The sequence below is a fragment of the Sardina pilchardus genome, chromosome 7 (assembly GCF_963854185.1).
Source record: "Sardina pilchardus chromosome 7, fSarPil1.1, whole genome shotgun sequence".
In the NCBI taxonomy this organism is placed as follows: Eukaryota; Metazoa; Chordata; class Actinopteri; order Clupeiformes; family Clupeidae; genus Sardina; species Sardina pilchardus.
Genome location: NC_085000.1, coordinates 4,265,246 through 4,287,879, shown reverse-complemented (window position 1 = coordinate 4,287,879; position 22,634 = coordinate 4,265,246). Strand labels below are relative to the sequence as shown.

At 43.0% G+C, this 22,634-nt stretch overlaps 1 protein-coding gene across 1 annotated transcript in view; it reads right to left on the bottom strand.

Annotated features, from left to right (window-relative positions):
• Nucleotides 1-7,654: 7,654 nt before the first annotated feature.
• oprl1 (opiate receptor-like 1) overlaps nucleotides 7,655-22,634 on the bottom strand; it is a 28,387-nt gene continuing 13,407 nt past the window's right edge. The window contains exons 3-4 of the mRNA XM_062542094.1: nucleotides 18,376-18,728; nucleotides 7,655-9,540 (exon numbers count right to left, since the gene is read on the bottom strand). Of these exons, the coding sequence (XP_062398078.1) occupies nucleotides 9,017-9,540; nucleotides 18,376-18,728 (877 nt within the window). The 3' untranslated portion in view covers nucleotides 7,655-9,016. The remainder of the gene's footprint in view (nucleotides 9,541-18,375; nucleotides 18,729-22,634) is intronic.

Here is a 22,634-nt window from a genome sequence, read left to right as displayed (position 1 = left end):
AAAAAAACATGATATCAGTCTTTTAAGTAGCGCTTAAAGATGTTGTTTGCCTCAGTTGCAGAGCAGCTGACATCTCCTTAGTTAACAGAGAGCTTGTATGAAATGCCAATCCCATGCGATCACCTCACTACAGTATATATCTCAACTGGTTTGATCAAGGATTAGCTCCCCTTGAACTGAAGGGGTGCTTTGATGTAAATGCCTGAAGTCTTTAATTGCTGCATTTGCATTATTAATTCTCAAGCTTAAATGTGGTCACAGGAGATGTCTCAGGAGATGACATGTAGTCACGCTCTGCCAATGGTGTCAATCATCTTCATTAATGCCCTCTTGAAGGTTAAGGATATGCTGAAAAACATTATATTTTAATGTTCTATTACTGTTATTTAATAATTTACAGAGGAAGACCTATTAAACAAAAAGTTGTTTGTAACAGTAAGTCTATACAGTTTCATATCATTTCATATCTGGTTACATGGTTGCAAGGTGGGTTTTGCATTGCCAGGACCAGCCATATCACTGTGTCGTATCTCAGAGATAGACAAGACTCTAATGATGGTATGCAGGGTTTCCAAATGCAAACCTCATCTGTTCCTCTGGCATCAAAACACACTCACTTCCTTTTAGTACAGGATGCAATGGTGACATTGAAGCTAGCATGACCTTGTGGAAGCATGTGCCACTAATGTCTCTTTGCTCTTTTATTTTTTTCCTCCAACATGCAGAGAGCTAAATTCAATAATACTCGACCTCTGTCCTTCTAATTTCGCAGGAAAAGCAATGTCCATGTCTCGATTAGGGGACTGATATGTGCAGGTCTTCTGGGGGTTACTTTGGTATGGCCATTTCAAATTAAATTCTGCCTCGTTTCTAGAGGAGCTCAAAGAAAAACAACCATTTTTTCTAATGTGTGCGTGTGTGCGTGTGTGTGTGACTGTGACTGTGTGTGTGTGTGTGTGTGTGTGTGTGTGTGTGTGTGTGTGTGTGTGTTTGTCTTCAAATCTCTGTGTTCTCATGGAAGTGTTCCCATGATTTGTCGTCTCAGTACTGGCACATCATTCAGGGGGTAGTGACAAAACAAAAACACTTGAACCACTAATGTTCTTCTATTCATCCATCATAGTTTCATTTGATTTTATCCTCATCAGAGGCTACCTTTGAATTCTTTATTACTGTACGACAGGGGTCGGCAATTAAGTTTGGCCTCGGGCCAGATATTTTCCGAGCCATTACATAGCGGGCCACAAGTTCACAACCAAAACAATGGCTAATTTAATTAATTAATATCGGAGGAGGTAAAAATTATAGGCGCTCTTGAAATGACAGAGCAGAGACATTCAAGCAGGCTGATGTAGGTTAAATTTGTCGACTGGTCATTGGGGGCGCTATTATATGCCTGTGTCTTTAAAAAATAATAATAAAAAACACCAGGAAAACATTTCCACGCGTTGCTGTTAGCTGTCAAAAAATGGCACTATGAAAAAATCTGAAGAGAAAAGTTAACAGCGAAAACAGGATCTTTAATGATGAATGGACAGAGAACTATGCCTTCATCCTCCCTAATTGTATTAATGCAAAACCCACATGCCTGATCTGTAACAACTAACGAGGGTTTCTCTGCATGCAAAGAGCACAAGACGGCACCACGAAAGTAAGCATGCTAATTTAAAGGTTGCGTTCCTAAATAACACGCACGCTATTAATGTTTGAAACTCGTGTTTTACTTTTCACAGTTCTATGTGCGTAAATTGCCTGTTTGATGTCAGGCCTGTTTAAAAGAAGTCGTGTTTTAATTATCACCATAAGCCTATGTCCGTTGTTTGAATGACAACATGTGTTTTAGGGACTAGCTTGGAATTTGAGAACCAGCGCTGTCCACTGACTTCATTTGATTTTGCATGTTGTGCGTTCACGCTGCACCTCGCTGCGTGCTTCACTCGTATTCAGATGAAACAAATATCTAAGCATTTAGATTGATTGAAATTCTTCTGTTCTGGAAAGTTACGTTTCAAAATAAAGAGCATGTTTGAGACTGGCAGTCCGATTTTTAAAAAGTTTTTTTTTTTTTCATTCTCTGGTTCAAAAGATCTCACGGGCCAGATGTTTTTTGCTTGCGGGCCGCATCTGGCCCGCGGGCCGCCTATTGCCGACCACTGCTGTACGAGCTGGCTAGGGGAAGGTTTAGAGAAGGGGGGAAAAGCCTGCCCAAGGATATGGGCATGTAAATCAGTTCAAAGCCGTCCAACTCCATCACCTCATGTGTTGTTATCCTTCACACGTGGTCGTGATTTATTTTTCTCCCCTCTCTTTGTTTGCCTCGTGCTTCGTGGCCCTCTACTCTGCCATTTATGTAATAATGAGACGAGCTCTCAGAAGGTCAGAGCAGAAGTAGGCCCCTGCAGTCAGAGGGGTTTATGCAAATGCCTCATGAAAATGTACATCTGAGGTCCGTGGAACACAAGGGGACAGATCATAGACCCTTTCAAGATTGAGAAATAAAGGAATTGGAACCATACGTTTGCGCGTGACTATATTTTAAGGCACAATATGCATAGAAACACTTAATGATGAAAAGCAAAAAGCCTGTCAATTCTCCACTACTCGTCCATTCTGGTGTCAGTCAAACTGTAGAACATAGTTCTTCTCACAGGATAATGTATGAATACAATCAAATACATATGAGTTATGTCCTGAATATCTGTTTTGAATAATTAGGATTTTTCAAAGTTGGAAATGTTCTTGAGCATATCTGTTTTTAAAGGAGTTAATAGACCTGTAAACGAGCCCAAGACATTCATTTAAAATTCAGGTAGAAATATCAAACCGATATGCAGAGAAAAGGTATATTGTAGCTCTGCTTGCCCTGCGCTTGATTCTTTGTGTAAGGTCTGACATGCAGAAAGAACATGATTGTTGGGGAAATTGCCTTTGGATTGCATAATGAGTGCACGTTGTCCTTGTTGTATGTCTACAGGCTTTTCCATTGATAGCAAAAACAAACCGTCATCAGTTCATAACACCACACATGGCAAGAGAGCATAAATAAGAACATGAATCATGAAGAACTAGCTGACTGGACCACACAGTGAGTCAGAGCTGAAGTTCCCTGGACGCTGGGAAGCCAAATGGAGACGCTGCGTAACAAACAGCTGCATTCAGGCATGGTCATGGTTTTTGAAAGTTGTTTACAGAGCCATGTGCTGCTTTGTTTAGACGCACATGATCCCTGTCTTTTTCTTCAGCTCATACCCCATTTCTTACTTCATGGTTTCTTAGTTAATCCTGTTAACTGAAGCTACTGTAGTTCCACCTGTTTTCAAGTATATTAGTTCAGTCTTGTTCCTTTGTGTATAAATAATCCTGGCAGCTTCTGTCTGTTTATTTGTGAGGATTTAGTGTGCTGGGATTGTTTTATGTTGGTTTGGCTGCCTAGAAACCTGAATACGTTACAATACATTCTTAGCCTTTTGTTCTGTTTGTTTAAACTGAAACAAACCTGCAACTTGTATCTTCTACCAACCATGACAGGTGTAGTAATGTCAAGCATATTTGATTATTTTCCCATATTCATATGCAGAGTTTAGATGCAAATCCCTCTAAATCCGTCGGACCGATTTTATTTTAAGTAAGTGAGTAAGTACGTTTTTATCAGTTCATCATTTTATCAAGTTTTTGCCTTCAAATCAATATTTTTAAGACAGTCGTATTTAAAGCAAAATTATTCAATATTAACATATTCAATGTGTGGACAGCATTCACTCACCATCATTATCTCATTTTTGACAGAAGCGGCATTCAGAGTAGTATTTTAATATTTTCAGACGTACTGTACAGAGGAAGGGTATTAATTTATTTTACGTACTCTAGGGAGAGATTTACCTTTCTCACACTACACAGCAGAATGCACAACAGAAATGCACAGTTGGCTCGTTGGCAGTCACAAATGCACCACTTTTTGCACCCCGGATCTATAAAGACACTCTTTGAGATGAGTGGACTCTATATCGCAAAAAATCCCTTCCTTTTGGCTGGAGAGCCATCTGCACATCATGCTCTGGAGTGTGAGTCGAGAGACTCATCGTACATATTGGCTTTCAGCAGAACATGTCGGGTTTAGCCTACTCTTCTGCCATCACTCTGCCTTTTCAGATGATTTTTTTTCTCTTTTTTCTCTTTCATCTGAGTCGAATGGAGTAAAATAAATCATTCCATTTGGAGCTGATCTTTCAAAAGCGAGGCGTTATACTCCCTCCTCCATGTCCAATTACATAGCAATGGTCCAATGAATTGACAACAGAGAAATCCTATTACGTGAATTGATTGGTGCCATAGGAGACAGCACTCCAAGCTAACTATTCACTTAGCTTGCTCAAGGTAATCAGTAGTGCAACATATCTCCTTCTGAAGGATTTCTCAAGATGTATTAATTCCTTTTACAAGAAGTATGTTAAGATTGTAGAATGATATGAAGCATTCAGATATCCATTCAAAGAAGTACAGATGTCTGCAAGCCTTTGAAACATGACTTTCCTTTTCAACAGTCTCTCAATAACTTTTCTTTTGTCCAGATGTACTGCAGTGGGTTCAAGGGTTGAGTCAGATTGCTATGGCTCCGTTTCAGGGGGGCTGTATTGTGTTGCCTGATTATATGAAGGTCAAATCAGAGTACACTGCAAGGAGATGGACGAGAGCGGTTCCGGCAGTCCCAGGCAGCCATTCATCTGTGTTCAGTCTGCGAGACCTCTCGTTAACCTAGGCCTTGCCTTAGTGGACAGGGGTCACGCCGGGCCTCACTGCGCAAGGAAAACTCTCGGATCAGGCCACAGACGCTCGATAACAAGCCTTGAAAGCTCGCTGACGGATGGGGACTTTGTGTGTAATGTCTGTGGACCGTTTTCAAAAGAAAAAAAAGAAGGTACAAATCTATTATTTCACACTTTGTTCTGTCAGCTCACAATCAATTATAAAAATTGGTTTTGAATTTAAAACGTCACAGACAAAATATGAATACTTTAGTCATAGTCTGAAAATGCAGCTCATATTATTGTTTTCATTATTATTTTATTTTTAGTAACTTAGAGCAGATCATGAGATTTAGGGTGTAGCAGGTTTTTTGGTGTTTCTACATTCATCTGTGTGCCCTTACCATTATTTGCTAGTTTTTGTCTTTTATATTCTCACAAAATATATGTGACATCTCTATAAGTAACATTTTATCACCAAGTTAGCAGCTCACTATGGTTGCTTGGACCATACTGCCGCATGTAAACATTCTGTGCTTGCTTTTTACTCCATGATGTATGGAATACTTTGACATTTGGAACATGTCTTACTTTCATTTACATAATGAAAGTCATGTTTATGGTACAGAATAGTTACCAGAGGAAGGTTGAATAGCATATGAATTTGCCCCATGCTCCTAGCAACTTACAATTGTAAACAGCAATGACAGTAAAGACCAATCACACTATATAACCAGAGGCATTGAGGCAAAGAAATACTGTTTGCAAGCAGTGGGTACGGTGTGGGTGTCTTGGTTTGTTTGTGTGTGTGTGTGTGTGTGTGTGTGTGTGTGTGTGTGTTTGGAGTGTTTGCGTGTGCGTTGTGGGGGTGGCATGGCATTGGGTTTTGATGTTTTAGTCTGTGGGCGTCCGGTACAGTTTTGTCAGTGTTTTTTGAAAGCCCAGCTGATGGGAAAAGAACAAGACTAAGTGCAAATGGATGCCAGGGAAATTCACCACACATTCACACTCTATAAATAAGCTAATATCTCTGGGCTAGGTGCAATTAACCTGGCAACCGGGTCCAAGAGTGTTTAAATAATGGCTTTGCCATAAAAAAAATATAGGGTCCATAATACAAAATGGTTGGGGGCTATGGGACATTCATAACTAGTTGATGTGCTTTCAAAAGGAGCTACCACCTACACATCATGAAGCGGAAAACAACAAGGCAGATACATGTGCTAGCGTAGGCCCACTTTACAGTATGTCTAACATTCTGCCGCATCTATTGAAACACACCTGTACTTGAACAAAAGCATCACGTTTCCTTTCAAATACTGTATTGACTTAGCAGCTTCTAGCTGACCAAAGACTTGGCACCATTATCAAAGGATGGCAATACATTAATCCAAAAGTAGAGGTGAGTGTGTTTACCAAACAAACAAAAAAAACCATCCTAAGTGAACAACATCAAAGCAGCCTGCTGCCAAGACAAGAAAACATGTCGACTCTAATTTAGTAATTATACCCTTCATACTAATTATGCATTACACATGCCAGCAGACTGTATGGAAAAAATCCCATAGACACGTTGCCATGGTAACACCAGCAACAACAGTCAAAAAGGATGAGAAATATCAAATATTGATGCGGGAATACGGCAGGAGCCCTGCTTGTGCATGGGACTGCGCGTGGCCTCATTTCTTTGATAATGTAGTTTGTGGATGTACAAAGCTATATACACCAAGCACCCACCACCCACCACCCAACACACACACTCACATGTACACACACGCACGCACGCACGCACGCACGCACGCACGCACACACATAGAGTATATGACAAGCCCAGAGGCAGGGTACATGATGACGCCACTATGAGCAGCCCCACTCTCTCCTATACACACTTACACACGCACATACACACACAGACACACACAGACAGACACACACACACACACACACACTCTGCCAGAGGAGGGTCGCTAGTCCTAGGACTGTTTTCTAGAAAATCAGAGTGTCCGTACAGCACTGGGCCTCACAGGCATGTGTGGCAGCTCATTAGCTGGGTGGCACGTGCAGTGCTCCCCCCATGTGAAGAAATGTGAGGACAGAATGCAAATGCTCATGAATAATGCATTGGGTAAGCAAAGAGAGCATCGTGTTTGTGCCTGGTTGCGTATGTGTGTGTGTGTGTGTGTGTGTGTGTTTGTGCGTGCGTGTGTGTGTGCATGTGAGTATGTATGTGTGTGTGAGTGTGTGTGCGTGAGTATGTGTGTGTGTGTGTGTGTGTGTGTGTGTGTGTGTGTGTGTGTGTGTGTGTGTGTGTGTATGTGTCTGTGTGTGCGAGTGTGTGTTTGCATGAGTGCAGAAATCCCTCTGCATTTGCAGAACTTGAAAAGAACTTGAAGAGAGCTTCAAAAGTTCTCCACATGAATTTCACTAGAGATGCAAAGCATGCGCATTTCACTCATCTTCTTTTGACAGCTCATAGAAAAAGGAAGAGGAAAAAAAGACTTCCTGAATATTCACTCACACACTCAGTAAGCCATATAGAGAAACCTGACATATTAGTGAGTCAAACGTAACTACAAGAAGATTGCTGTGTACCTTGTGAATCAGCAGGTGTTTTTCTGCTGTGGGGAATGTATCGCTGGAGAACCTTGTTACGATCATATTATATCTCCTCTGTGGTGCCAGGTATCACACACTGCAATAGAGGTTTCCTGAGAAGAAAGCTGCTTTAAATAGATTAACACTATGCGCTGCTAATGGGGGGAATGAAGTGCTACATGATGGTGCGATAGCTTCCACCCTCCTCAGATGTTCTCACAGCTTGCGCCCCCAGGGTGCTCTGTGTGCTGCGGTCGATAAGGAAGAGAGATGCCAGAGGGGGGAGAAAAGACAAAGAAACCGGAGTGCCTTTTTAATCACTGCAATTTAATTGATATGCAGAGAAAAATATATGACTCAAAATGTTTAAAAGCCTCAGCGGTCAATAACTGTCCGACAACCAACTTTTTCCTGTCCACCGGCGAATAAATATATATGTGTATATATATATTCATAAATAGCTAATCAATATGCAGCAAGTGCACAAGTAAACATGTCATGTTACGATATCAATTACAGTTTACAGCAGTTACAAGTATGTTTACACTATTTTGCACACTTTTTAAAAAACGCTGTGATCATGTTTTTTTCTCTCTCTTCCTCTCTCCCTTTTTTTTGCGAGATTTGGCTTCATCAACAGTTTGTAGACATTCAGCGGTCTGGCGAAACACACCCTGCTGAGAGCCCCCCCCCACAAGAAAAAAAGAGGGGTCTCTATCAGGCGCTGAGAGGCGAGATACTGCACACGGTGAGAAGAAAAGACATTCGAGATAGAGGTCATGAGAGTCTGATGACTTGTACAATACTTACACCCATACACACAGGAGTACAATGTATGCATATATCAATATAACACCACAGAAAGAAGATTGATCTGCAATACTCTTGTCCTGTTTAAATCACTTGCCCTAACATTGAGCTACAAAACACTATGCAATATAAAATATCGTATGATTTCTTTCTCTTTTTTTGTATCAGGAAAAAACAGCAAAAATACAGAAATTAGTTTTAGCTATTTCACCTCTGTAGCAAACTCAGGCTTAAATTGCTAAGTCTCGGTGTTTTTTTTATATATATATGATGTTTCCCCATGTCAGCCTACCTCTGCATTACCATGAATGTCACCCAACAGGCTGCATCAGTACTATAAATAAATAAGATAATAGATAAAACATACAGTGAAGCACCTGCTGGCATTGATCCACATACTTCACACAGATAGCTTAAACAGACATTGTGCAAAATTTAAGGCCATGTAGGTCAGTCTTTTTTTTTTGTTTGTTTTGTTTTGTTTTTGTTCCTCTCAGGTACAGAACTGATTATTTCAAATGTGACAGAATGTGACAGAAATGACAAACGATCCAAGCTAGCGGAAACAGTATTATGTACAAAGCACTGAAGCCCGAAGATGGCGAGAGAACTGAGGAGACGCAGCTGAGGACACTGAGTACGTTAAGGACGTGAATAAGACACTGAGAGGAGAGCCCCTTTGTCCCGAAAGAATCGGCGGTCGGTCACGCCTGGCGTTGACCTTGGCGACGACCTCGCCCCTGACCCCTGGCCGTGCAGGGGCTCGCGTGGCGCTAGAGCGTGGTGATCTGCGTCAGCTCGCTGTTGGAGCAGCCTGTCCCCTGGTTGGCCGTCGGCTCGCCGCCCATCAGCGGCAGTTCCACGCCTAGTCACGCGGGGTTGGTGTTGCCGTCCACCGTCTTGCAGTTGTAGGCCACCTCGCGGGCGATGCTGCGCATGCGGCCCGAGGGCTGGCCGTCCAGGCGGAACGGCGACGGGTAGCAGAACTCGCCGAAGCAGCGCTTGAAGTTCTCGTCCAGGAAGGCGTAGAGCACCGGGTTGAGGCTGCTGTTGACGTAGCCCAGGGCGATGCAGAAGTGCATGAGCACCACCGTCAGCAGGCTGTGCAGGTTGAAGCCCAGCGTCTTGGCCAGCGCCATGATCTGCACCGGCGTCCAGCACACCACGAACACGGCCACCACCACCAGCACCATGCGCGTGATGCGCCGCAGGTTGCGGTCCTTCTCCTTGGAGCCGGACAGGATGCGCACGCTGCGCAGACGCTTCACCATCAGGCTGTAGCACACGCTGATGATGGCCACGGGGATCAGGAAGGAGAACAGGAACACGCACGTGCCGAACACCGGGTCCCAGTAGCTGCGCGGGTGGGGCAGGGCGATGATGCACTCAATGCCTGGACACACAAACACGGGAGAGAGGGGAGCTGGTTATACAACTATCCAAGCAGATCATCCAAATAATATACTGTATTTTTCCCCATACACCAAGGGTTTTTTTTATAAACAAAATAAAGTGATGTATATCCTATGCATAACACATTCATTTTTATTGCAAAAGCAATTAGTGGACTGTACTGTACTCTGTACAGGGCATCGTATACATCATCATACCTCGGATGGGAGGGTTCTCCTGTTGCCAGGCAACACATTTCCCAACTAATTAACCATCACTCATCAAAATCTTTTAAAGATGCATAAATGAAAACCAGCAAAACTGACGATGAGAGTGCACATTTAGGGATCATTTGCTGATGCACACCCAGAGTTGTACGCGGAGAGAAAATTGGTTTATGTTAGCATCATCATCGTTGATGTATGAAGCAGAGGTCAAATGCCAATAAGTCAATGGATACTGTCTGGGCAAGGGTGCTGAAATATAGTGCCAAATTTGGTTTAAATATGTTAAAGCCTTGCTGAGATTGCTTGGGCTGTCTCCAGTCAGAGTGCCACATTTAAGAGAGAAATATGTGAGAGCTTGGGCCACTGGAGACTCTCTATTCAGCAGCGGGGGGAAAAAATAAAGTGCTTTGAGCCTCAGGAATGTAATGAAAGATATCCCAAAAATGCATTTGTGAATAAAAGCAATGCAGATCAGACACTATATCATTCTTATGATGTGTGTGTGTGTGTGTGAGAGAGCGAGATTAGAGGGGGAAATTACAAAGCTTTTCCTGAATCAGCGTTTCATATTTGAGAATTCCTGTACCGATGCCCAAACCAGACAGTAAGACAAAAGGCTGATGCAGTGGCCAGGTGGGCAGATGATGAGCAGGCTGGAACAGCTTAGCAAATGGCTGCTTTTGTTTCACTGGAGATGAATCATGTAGTAGGTGTTTGTAGGGCAGTCATTTTTTGTATGAGATGTGGGATGTCGTCACACTCTTAGCGTAAAAATATAATCTGAGAGGAGAGGAACTATTATGCTGTGACAGATGGTGCGGTATCCTGTACTTGGTATGGATTGTATCTAGCTATAAACTACAGGAACCTCTGTCTGTTATTTGCACATCTCTCAAACCATTTGTCGGATTGATTTCAACCTTGACAGGTGTCTTGCTATGGGCACAAGTAAGTGCAGTGCCAAGTTTCACGTTGTATAAATAAGAAATTTGAAAGGTATTGTTAAATATATCGATGAAAGAAGCACACATTGGCTTTCGCTGCTCTACTGTAGCCACTCCCCCTCTCACATAGCATGGTAGGCTACCAGAGAGGATTAACATGTCTCACCTCAACAACAAAGACCCCCTGTGGTTCGCTTGCATAAAATGACTCCACAGATTTTGCAACAACATGACAACAAACACAGGTATGCAGTGGCTCTTCAAAATTACATAAAATATGATTGGCAATAAACTGCCACGTTGAATATCCCAGGCTACTCTGGACTGTCACTGTCTTCAGACTTTGAATAAACAAACGACTGCAAGTCCTGAATTGAAGTGATAGTAGATGGTCCCGAATTTAAGAATGTCTCAGAATACCATAACCAGCTACAGGCAACGAGTGTGATGTCACTTAGGCCACGAGAGACGGTTTTTGAGTCACATTGTTGCAAATTTCACATGATGATGCATCATTCCACAAAAATAGTTTGTCTTCTCCATCATCAAGTTATTCAATAGGCTAAATAGCCGAGACAGAAAACAACTGTTGGGATTGTGTCATTTTGATCTGTAAAATATGTCACATGCAGCCATGCTTAAATTCTGCTCACTGTACATTGATGATATTCTAATATAATCTGTATTCGTTATTGAATGCTTAGCTGGAATTATGTTTTCCCCTATTGTCCTATTTCTAAAGCAGGCCCACCTGCAGGCATGTAATTAGGCTACAGGTTTTCTACAGGAATAACACGTTTGAACGGGCACATCACTAGTAATAACAATGTAACAAAGGGAGGACACAGTGCCGTCAAACAAGATGTTACTCAATCAATAAACACAGCTGTCCACCGTTTATCTGCACTGAACACTGCACATGATTTGACATTCAAAGCGCTAGTTCTGATAGACAGAGAGTTTCCAAAGTTAATTTCAACCTTTATCCTTTGAACAGACATTTTCTCCTTTTGGCTGACAAAAATGACACATTCAATTTATTCCCCCCAACTGCTCAGAGGAAACGCTCTCCCTCCTCAGCAGCCAGCCATTACCACTCTTCAGTCGAGACACTACTTCAAAACGCCATCCAGCCAAAAATCTCCTCATTGATTGTGACAGTATTTTAATCCCTGAATCCCTGCACTTCCGTCTGCCTCCAATGGCTCTTGAAAGTAGCCTCCGTGTGCGCCGCCGTCTGCCACCCCGGAGAATGACTGACCTCACTCCCTTCCTTACCCAGATGGCAAATGGGCATAGACAGATTCACCAGTGGGCATGGGAGGTCATATTTCTGAAATTACTCTCTTGGTTTTTTCTTTCCTTTTTTTCCCTCTGATGCGTGCATCTGTTGCCCTGGCGCTCTGAAGGACCCCACCAGCTCCTTGCACTTACAGTGTCTTCATGTCAATTGCATCATGCACTACAGCCCTTCTGCTGACATGCTTTGAAACATGTAAAGACAGAGTGTACAGTGCCTACAGTATACTATTCACCCCCCTTGCACATTTTACTGCTTTTAGAAATTGAATCTTCATCCATTTCATTTGGCCTTCTTTTAAGTTGACAAAAAAACCCTCTATAATGTCAAAGTGAAAGCAGATTTCTATAAGGTAAGGTTAGTAAATATTCACTCTCTTCAAATCAGCATTCAGTAGGTGCATCTTTGACCGCAATTCAAGCATGGAGCCTGTAATTAGGTCTCAATTCGGCTTTCACATGACATCTGGATATTGCAATTCTATTCCATTTTTCTCTGGAAAACTACTCAAGCTCTGCCAGGTTGGAAGGGGATCAGGTGTGAAGAGCCCTTTTACAGTCCAGCCACAGATTTTCTTTAGAATAGAGGTCTGGTCTTTGACTCTGCCTCACAGAACCATTCAGCCTCTCAGCCATATTCACCATGTTGTCTTCAAACCATTTCTGTGTGTTTTTTGCTGTAGGCTTCGGCTCATTGTCTTGCTGGAGAGTAAATCTTCTCCCAAGTGGCAGTTCTCTTGCAGACTGAATCAAGCTGTCCTCCAGGATTTCCATACATTTTGCTGAAATCATTTTACTTTTAATGCCTGCTGTCATTCACAGCATGATGCTACCACCACCATACTTGTCAATAACCTTTTCTTTGAGTTGTTTGGAGTGCTCTTTTGTCTTCATAGTGGAATTATGGCCAGGAATACTGATTTGACTGGACCTTCCAGTCGCAATTCTTTCTATTACACCACACATTCAATGCACTCAGGCGATCTCCATTTCACTGAGAGACTATAGCACCAGTTGGCTGGACCGCTGTTGATTTAGGTCAGTTACTTTAAGGGGGATGAACATTTTGCATTATATACATATTTTTCCATCTATTAAAGCAATAAAGAGGGAAATATCCAAGAGGTAGTGAATACTTTTAGGTGATCTATTTTTATAGTTTTTATAGTTTTATAGTTCTATACTAGAAGAGTCATGCATAGGTTTGGTAAAGCTTTTGAGTCAAGATTGCTTTTGGATCCAGTAAATGACAGGAAGAGAATCATCTGGGTGTTTTAAAGTAACTATTGTTGAAAAAAGGAGGGGGGCGGAAGGGTGGGGGGCTGAAATCGATTTGTCTGTGCGGGCGAGAGGCCGAACCTCATCGCAAACTCTTGAGTGTGTCCACCGAGCTGTGAAAGGGTTTCACTCCAGGCTGCCGTGCCCGGGCGAGGGAGGTCAGGTGGATGAGGCGCAGACCAAAAATAAAGCCCACGCTCTTCCTCATTTCTCCTGCTGCCGCTGCTGCTGCTGCTGCGCCGCATCCCGTCTCTATCAGAGACACAGAGAGGAAAAAGCAGCCTCTATCTGCGGCAGCATCGCCCTATTGATTCCCTCCATTCCTCCACTCGGGGGTAATCGGAGAGGCACTCTCAGGAGGCTCACACAGGCTTTCACACAGTCCACGCCGCCTGCCTAAAGCCCTCCTCCACCTTCTTTAGGTGCTCAAGATTGCAGCTGAACTCTTCCCATGGCTGAACCCTGCCATCGAAAACAAGACAAGACCACTCTCCGGCTCAGCAGGGAAGCCCATTAAAACCAGGTGCATTGTTAACCCTCTGCTACAGGCTGTCTAAAACATGGGCTGTGCATCTTACTAATGTGTCGTTGGGCGATGTACTACAGGCAAGAGTTCTGAAACACTACATTTAACAGCTGAGGAGTGAAGGTAAAGGTCTGATAAAAAAACATGAGCTTGGCAGATTAAACTTTTATATAACACTGACCCATACTTCCCTTGAAAATGAAATGAAAATGTCTCGCAACTGGCCTCAACTGACTTAATTACATTGCGTGAGAACCCTAAAGCCCACACAATCATGGCACCCTGACAGATTATTATTACAGTATAATTTCTGCAAGTGGGTCAATCTTGTCACACACTGCACATTGCATGACGTTTTTGTCCAACTAAATAATGCTATCGGCATTGCAGAAGGCTTCTCTCCCCCCCCCCCCTCCTCCAACCCAGAACAAAAGGCCCCGATCGAACCACCTCCTTCACAGCCAGCTCAGCGGAGCATCTGTTTGTGGGCTGCTTCCTCCTCCTCATTCCCTGGTCTTCTCTCACTCTCTCCTTTGCTCATTCCCTCCTCTCTCCCTCTTTCCTTTCCTCTCTCTCTCCCTTGCTCATTCCCTCCCCTCTCTCCTGTCTTCTCTCTCTCTCCCTCGCTCATTCTCGCCTCTCTCCCTCTCTCTCCTCTCGTGCTCATTCTCTTAGTCACACCAAAAGCAGCTGGGCAAAGCAGCGTCAGACAATGAATAAATAAAAACACAGCTGGGTGCAAGGGTAGCATTTGGGCAGACATCATTACATTTAGTTGTATCCTTCGTCTTTTGGGTGCTGTCATTCATTTTTGATTTAGTCACTTGTTGTTGTTTTTTTTAGCTTGAGGCATATTTGTTTCATGTTTGACTTACATTGAATTTAGCTCCTGGACTTGACCGCAATATTATTAGAGTTGACTGTTTATTGTGCTTTCTATTGACTCTTTCATGGTTATGGTAAATGAGTATAACCATGTCTTCATTTTTCCAAATGACTCAATCAACAGCATAGTCACACCACTCAACTCTTTTCATCTCTTTAAGTCAGAAGGCATTTTCAATTCTTGAAGTGTCATGCAATTTCTGGTGACTGAAGTGCCTGAAGATTCATACATGTCCATGTAAAGTTTAAATATAATAGTAAACCAAACATTTAACAAACGTGTCATGTCGACAAACAAGTAGGTTTATCTGTCCATTCTAGTATGGTTAAAATATGCTATTTGTTCGTACCTTTACATAGGGAAAAACCCCATGAAAGTTAAAGACCCATGCATGTACTGTGAGCAACCATGCATTTAAATGCAAATATTTACAATGCAGAGTATACTGTGCTGCATGAGGACGGAGACTAGACTAGGCTGGACTCTTTCTATTAATTACATGGCTTTTCACAATTCTAGCAGAACGCTTCATTGACTTTCCCAACGTTCTATGGACAAATATGCCATGTAATGACCGCTGAAACATATAATAACTGCTGGTTCGCTCTGTTGGGACGTACTGTACTTTCTCGATAATGACCGGTGTTATATACATTATTGCTTACTTGTCGTCTCCCAATGGTGGAATGACCCGGTGTCACCAGGTCAGGGACATCCCTGTATCTTCAAGAAGCTCTTAGAGACCCAACTCTTTCAAGGATACCACCACTCCCAACACTTCCAACAACTTCATGCACACTTTCCTCTCTTCCCTCCTCAACTACCTTTCCTCCTGCCACACTTTGTCTAGCACTTATTATACCTGCACTCTTATCCTCTAGTAAAAGCACTGACTGATGCAGTGGTAATTCCTAGCTAAGGTCTCCTCTGCACCACAGCTTGAATGTCATTCTCTTTTCGTGAGTCGCTTTGGGTAAAAGCGTCTGCCAAATGAATGAAAGTAAATTGCTGAGATGTTCTGAGTGGCCTGGAATGCTCGGAGACAGAGTCTGGCTGTGGCCTCCACTGGGTATTCTTGCAGGTCACCACCAAAACAACGACATCAATAAAGCATCGCTCCGCCGCAAAAGCATCCGCCGCAAAATAATGTTACCGGTGCCGAGACAAAGAGCATGCAATCTATGCCTATTCACTCGGGGTCAAAATGATAGGATTTTTTGTCCAATTGGAGGGCATTTTGTCTGGGCACAAACGATTACTGGCTTTGATTGCTCACGACAAACTGTGAAATGTGAATTCACTCCTGCAGAGTGACGGATGACAATTTCAAAGTTTCACGTGTCATTAGAATATTCACATATCTGTTTTTTTCTCTCTCTTTTCTTTCCTGAATAAAGATAAATAATTAAACATGTTTTCCATCATATCAAAAGATAAATAATGAATTTGTGATGATCTCAAAGTAGCAGGGAGCACTTGAATTAGCTCATCTGAATTGTTAAACAAAATGAAATCCATTAGCATTACACTTTCATTCTTTTCGCCACTAATCAAATGGCTGCAAGAACACCTCATCTTCAAGCACAATAAAGAGAACAAAATGGCTCATTGATTCGCTGAACTAATTATCTTAAATGTGCTGTATTTTTGGGTCAAGGACTAAGGCCTGCGTGCGAAGTGCGTGGCCTGTCTGTTTTCAGCAGGGGGGACAAAGGCTGAAAGTGACATGGTTTAATAAAGGCCATTTATTATTCAGTATCTATTTACGTTCAGAATGAGTCATGAGAGAAGACAAGGTACCAAAGAGGTGACACTGGGCATCTGTTGATTCTCCTTAATGCCAATCCCACAGAGGTCAAGGTCATACACATCCGTCTGTCTGCCGACCTCCCTGTCTTTCTGTCTGTCTGTCTGTGTCTGTTTTGCTTATCTGCTGTTGCTCTTATATTCCTCAGAAGAGGGTCTGACACCTGCAGGAATTAAGGAGTGGTGATTGAATCTTTTTGTGTCTCTCCTTGTCTGTGCACCCATTTTTCACGGGGTTGGTTTTGTTTGTTTTGCTCTCGCTGCCAAGGGAAAAGCGCTGTGTGCTGTTCACACCAGTTCAAATGAAGGTACTCCAGTCAGGTATGGTTCATGTCATTAGGTGTATTAAATAATGCCGACATCAATAATCTCAAAGCTAATTTAAGAATAATGATTGAAAAGGCGCACTTAGTCTATTAAATTCTCCTGTGAGGTCTTCCTTTCATTGCTAGATTGAGCTTTTATGTCCCCAGTCACTATTTTATATTCTAAAGCACTCAGCTGTTAAAGTCTGATGTAACAGAAAGCTAATTTCTTAAGGCATCTCATCAGTCAGCAAGATTATTAGCAGCAGTACACACACACACACACACACACACACAGACACACAGAGAGAGAGAGAGAGAGAGAGAGACTCACATTCAGAGTACAAATGTACACGCATGTAGACGCATGAAACATGTAAGTACAGGTGTTAGCTCCACATCAGCATTCACAAGCACATTCAGAGAAAAGCAATTATGTTCTAAGATACCTAGAAACATGTGTGTCAACACAGGAGCTAAGACATATTTGCATATCATTCGCTCCTTCTGTTTCCTTCACATACATACCCGCCCTACACACACAAATACACGCAGACATGCACACACACACGCACGCATGCACGCACGCACGCAGGCACGCACGCACGCACGTCGCACGCACGCATGCACAGCCACAGACACTGGAAAATGCCCTTGTCCTCTGTTGCTGTCGGCGCTTACTGCTGCCCTGTTTAGACAGAAGCCTTGGCATGAATAAAACATTTCCACTGCGCAACAATCCCTTTCCAGCCAGTCCTCTTCCTCCTCCTCCTCCTCCTCCCTCGACCCACCCAGCTCTTCCCACTACGGTACAGACGCGTGTCCCTGTAACGTGGCTCAGGTGAGCCGCCGCTCTGCCCAAATCCGCCTCGTCATATCTCACGGTAGATTAAACCCGCGACACCAGGATCGCACCAGAGAGGAGGGGAGACAGAGAGAGAGAAAAAGAGAGGGCTCCTTAAGAGTCATTTGAGAGGGAGATAAGTCAATAATGTGCTGGCTGTAGCCTGACGGGGTTTTTTTTGTGGAAATGAGAGGGTGGCGTGGGAGGAGACGAGAGGAGAAAATGAGGTGGCTCTTCCGATTGTGCCGGGGTTCCTGTGCAGCTGGGAGCGCACACTAATGTGCATGCTAATTCCCCACTGAACACCTCAGTAATGTGGATTCTGCTGTGTTACGCATCAAAGAGAAATAATATTGCTTCACTTCTCAGTTTTAGTTAATAATGCAGAATTGAGTCTAAAAAAAAAAAGAGATTCAATGCAATTTGGTACTATGAATAATTAAGTAAAAGTATGACATATTCTGTAGGATGTGATAGAACACCTTGCAAAAGATTGATTTAGTGCAGTAATTACTTTCTCCCCAAGCAGCTCTTCCAAAGACTTCTATGGCATTCTTTTTTCTTCCTTCGTTGAGGATACTGGTACACACACACACACAGACACACACACACACACACACACACACACACACACATACACACACACAAACAAACTCTCTCTCTCTCACACACACACACACACACACACACACACACACAAACACCAATGTGACAGCCTTACCTTCCTCCAGGTCCATGTTGCCCATGACCATTGCCGGCACGCCGAAGGCCGAGGCCAGCACCCACACGCCGATGTTGACCAGCTTTGCCTTGTGGGGCGTCCGCATGTCCAGGGCCTTGACGGGGTGGCACACGGCCACGTATCGGTCCATGCTCATCACCGTCAGCGTAAAGGTGCTCGTGAACATGTTGTAGTAGTCGATGGAGATCACCGCCTTGCACAGAGCGTTCCCGAACGGCCAGAAGCCCAGGTAGACGTCGGTGCCCTGGAAGGGTAAGGTGGCCAGCACCAACGCGTCAGCTAGAGCCAGGTTGAAGATATAGATGTTGGTGGCCGTCTTCATTTTGGTGTACCTGACCAAATCAAAGGTTGGGTGTTGGTGATTGTTCAGTTTTAGGGGGAACAACACAAACATTGACTTGTTCAGTTTACATCTTATCTATCTATATCTAATTCAAATATTATTTTCACACATTGTTTGAAGGCCAGACCCTTTTGAGTTCTCTTCTTTCCTTCTTACATTTGTCACATAAGTACTAATCAATATCAATGCTCTTTCAATGCATGCTGTCTGCTGGCAGCAAACCAATCTCACTGCCTATTCACTGGTCTTTATGCTGATAGTGATTTTTAAATAAACCCTTTGTTCGGGTATTCTTTACAGTCATGAGATAGACCCTGCGAGAGACGGCATATGCTACAGCAAGGTACAACCTTCAAACAGGATCTAGCGAATCTAAGCCGAAATGACAAGGAAGGAGAGAAAATAGACTTTCTATTCAGTAGAAAATCAACCCATCAATTACAAAAAATAAATGATTTAGAAGAAATCCTTTACTTCCAACTATATCTGAATCTGCCTTTCAATATGGGACTCCTAAAATGGCCATTGACTGTTTATGAAGTTGTTGTTGCAGTTTATGTTGAGTGAGGGGAAGTTATTAATAGGGCCGTTTAGGACAGGCGTGGAATGCCATGTTGTCTCTGTTCTGTGCCTTTTTATGGGAAGCGGATTGCAGAGGTGTCAATGACTATACTGTACTTAGTGAACTAGGAATTCAAATGTGCAAAGGGTCTGCTTGAGCTGATGCTGTCAGATGCTTAGGACCAGGAAGTGAGAACAAGCACTGCTTCAACTGTCAAAGCAAAGGCATACATGGAGATGACAGAAGGCAGGTGGCAGCACACATGGGGAACCTGGTAACAATAGGTCATAACTGGACTGGCATGAGCAGGAAAGAGTGTATTGTACTGTAGGCTTTTAGTCAGGGGAGGCATTGAAAGCACAGTGCAATACTAGACATAAATGATGTGAAAGTCTAACAGCTTTATTTGAGAACAGGAAAAGGACAGGATTTCTGATGTAAGTAACAAAAAAGGAATAATGTATGAATTTAGATCAAGAATGAATTTAGATGAAGGAAATTGCCTTGTTAGATTTGTAGTGGCTTAAATGGAACCATCTCACCTAACACCCGGTGCATGATGTAAGACTGAAATTGGAACATTTGGCTGTAAGATGGATATATGCTATGCTGTTAGGCTCTACATTCAGTCATAGTTTGTCATGAGGTTGCTGCACTTGGAGACATCTCATGTTTCTAAAAAGTGCTGACATTCTTATCACTAATTTAGATTTACTTGGAGGGTGAGAAAGTTTAAGAATTCAGTTGGAGGATGTAACTTCACCACAAAGCATTTGAAAGGAAAAGAAAGCTTAAGTATGCATAGCTTGTAGGTATCACGACGCAACAAGCTTGGCAGGCATACATAATAAAATAAGATCAGTGGAAATAGGTTTTAGGGGATTGGCAGATGAAATATCTGGTGAATTGCTGCATACTGATAAATATTCTGGTTGTTCACTTTAGAGTAGTAAACAATATGTTACCTGAGGCAATGGAAAGAGCCAACTACTTTTAAATGTTAAGGAGATTTACAGTGACATGAATCCTATACAATTATTAGGTGTAGAAAGGACTTGGGTGTGGGTTGGGTGTACATGTATGTCACATTGAACTTTTTTTAAATGGCTGTAGGCCACAAAAAAAAAAACTATCTACATACTAATCTGAACTATACACCCTTGATACTTTCCAAAACGGCGAGATGAAATAGCTATTCACTGAGGAAATTTAGCATTTTGTTTGAGATGAGCCTAAAAGGAAATGCTAAATGCTAAAAGGAAATGACAAAAGAAGACGCACACAAATCCTTACTTTAGCTAGAGCACTGGGAGAATACAGAAACAACCTTCTCAACATCAGTGCTTGTTTTTAAGTTTGTGCGCTGAGGTGCCAGAAGTTTAGCAACTGTGCAGTGTGCTCTGTTGCAATTTCCTGGCAATTGTACATATCTTCCTGTCCTCCTCCAGATAGGCTACAGCTCTTTTCTTCATCGAGAGTGACACATTTCCAATGGGCCCACAACAAACAGTGCCAAAATCTTTTGACGACTGCGAAATAGGTTGATACAGCTCTCGCTCGGGGAGCAGGGACTAAAAGGGAACAGCAACTCCCTCTCATCTGTGGCATGCTAGCGCTACTTCTCGTCTCTGGATCCCAACTTCCCACCCCCACCAGCCTGTCACCTCTCCCTGCCTCGCCTTCTGCTCTTCCCCCACTTCACACCCCCAAGCTCGCGCGCTCTCTCATTCTCTCTTTTCGTCTACAGTACATCCTGCCATCACGTACCTTCTACCTTTCTGCTTCTTCTTCATCTCTCTATTTTCGGTGCCACCCCTCGGCCTCTTTTGAAAAAAAACAGCATAATGTGTTTTGAAACGCTCACGGAGATTATTCCAGTGCCTCTCGGCGTGGGCCTTTTCTGGAAGGTTTAAGTGTGGCTGGTCCTTTTCCTTTGAAAGCATAATGATGAGATAATTATGCCGCATAGCTCATTTCCTCACACTGATTCTTTGTGCTGCCTGATTCTGGCACAGCGCAGGGGGACGTACCGGGAGCAAGGAGCGGGGCGAAGGAGAGACCAATACAATACAGCCTCCTTTGTGCCGGGGCAAGAGCAGAGCACAACTCAGGAGCACAAAAGACTTGGCTCGGTTACAGCCGTTAGTAGAGTCTAAAAATATACTCATGTGGAGGTCATAAAGAGCAGTAATTCTCAATGACATGTTGTTGAGATCCATCCCTTTCTGGATTCTACATTAATAGGACACTGTACACAGACCTGCAGAAGTTTCGGATCCACTAAATGCCTGCATCATTGCTATACTACTCATGAAGAATGAAGCAGTTTTAGCATCCCTTACTATTTGCATTTCCAGGTCAGTAGACAGTAGAAAATGCATGTCTGACTCACTGAGTTTAACAATTTATATCAGTAGAGAATATGAAGATAAAGGAAGCAAAAACAAAGCAGTTTATGTACTAATTTATCTGAAGCTTTTGACCCTAAGTAACTTTCAAGTGCAGCAGGAACTGCAATCAAGTTAGAATCAACATTCAAGCGAAGGAATTCATCTTCAGAAAAAAAAAATGCTTTGCATGGAATTCCATCATCCCATGCAATTATGCTGCATCCGAGCATCCGAGCTGTTTTTGATCCTATATCAGCTGAGTTTCTCTGTAAGCCTGTCCTGTCGCCCTGTCACCCCTGTCCATTAGGAGCCTGGCACTAAGAGTGAGAGTAACTGAGTCTATTAAGCTATCAGCTCCATCAGCAGTGCCAGCTGTCTCCCACCTCCCTGTTTGCGGCCACCACTTCGTCCCCTTAGAGGGTTGTGTGCCAGGGATGTGACTGTGACTCTCCAGGCCCCGGGTGACACCACTCTGTTTCTTCTCCAGCCCTGTGCAGTGTGAACTATCTACATAGTTCCACTATTTCTCTCCAGCTCACCCCCTAACAAGAGTGGAAACTCTAGCCCACCTGGGGAATGCATTTAACCATATTCCCTCTGCGTTCATTATTGAATTTCAGGCTTTCAGATTCTGTGCATGCCTTGGTTTTGGTTCATGCCGCATATCTCTCCACCCATATCCTCTGCTCAAGACTCTTCACTCTGCAGATTTGTGCTCACAGCTATTCAGTTGTTTTCTCATGGATGTTTCCATGCTGGCTTAGATGTTCTGTGTAGCAGTGTTTTGTTACTGTACACTATTCTATTCATACTGTATGAATGAGCATGGGTTAGTTTTCCATGTTAAGTTTTGAAAGTGTCACCACAATGCAGTTGAGCTTATTTTCAGTTCCCGATTTAATTATCATCCCAAGTCACAACGTCACTGAGTGAAATCCATATG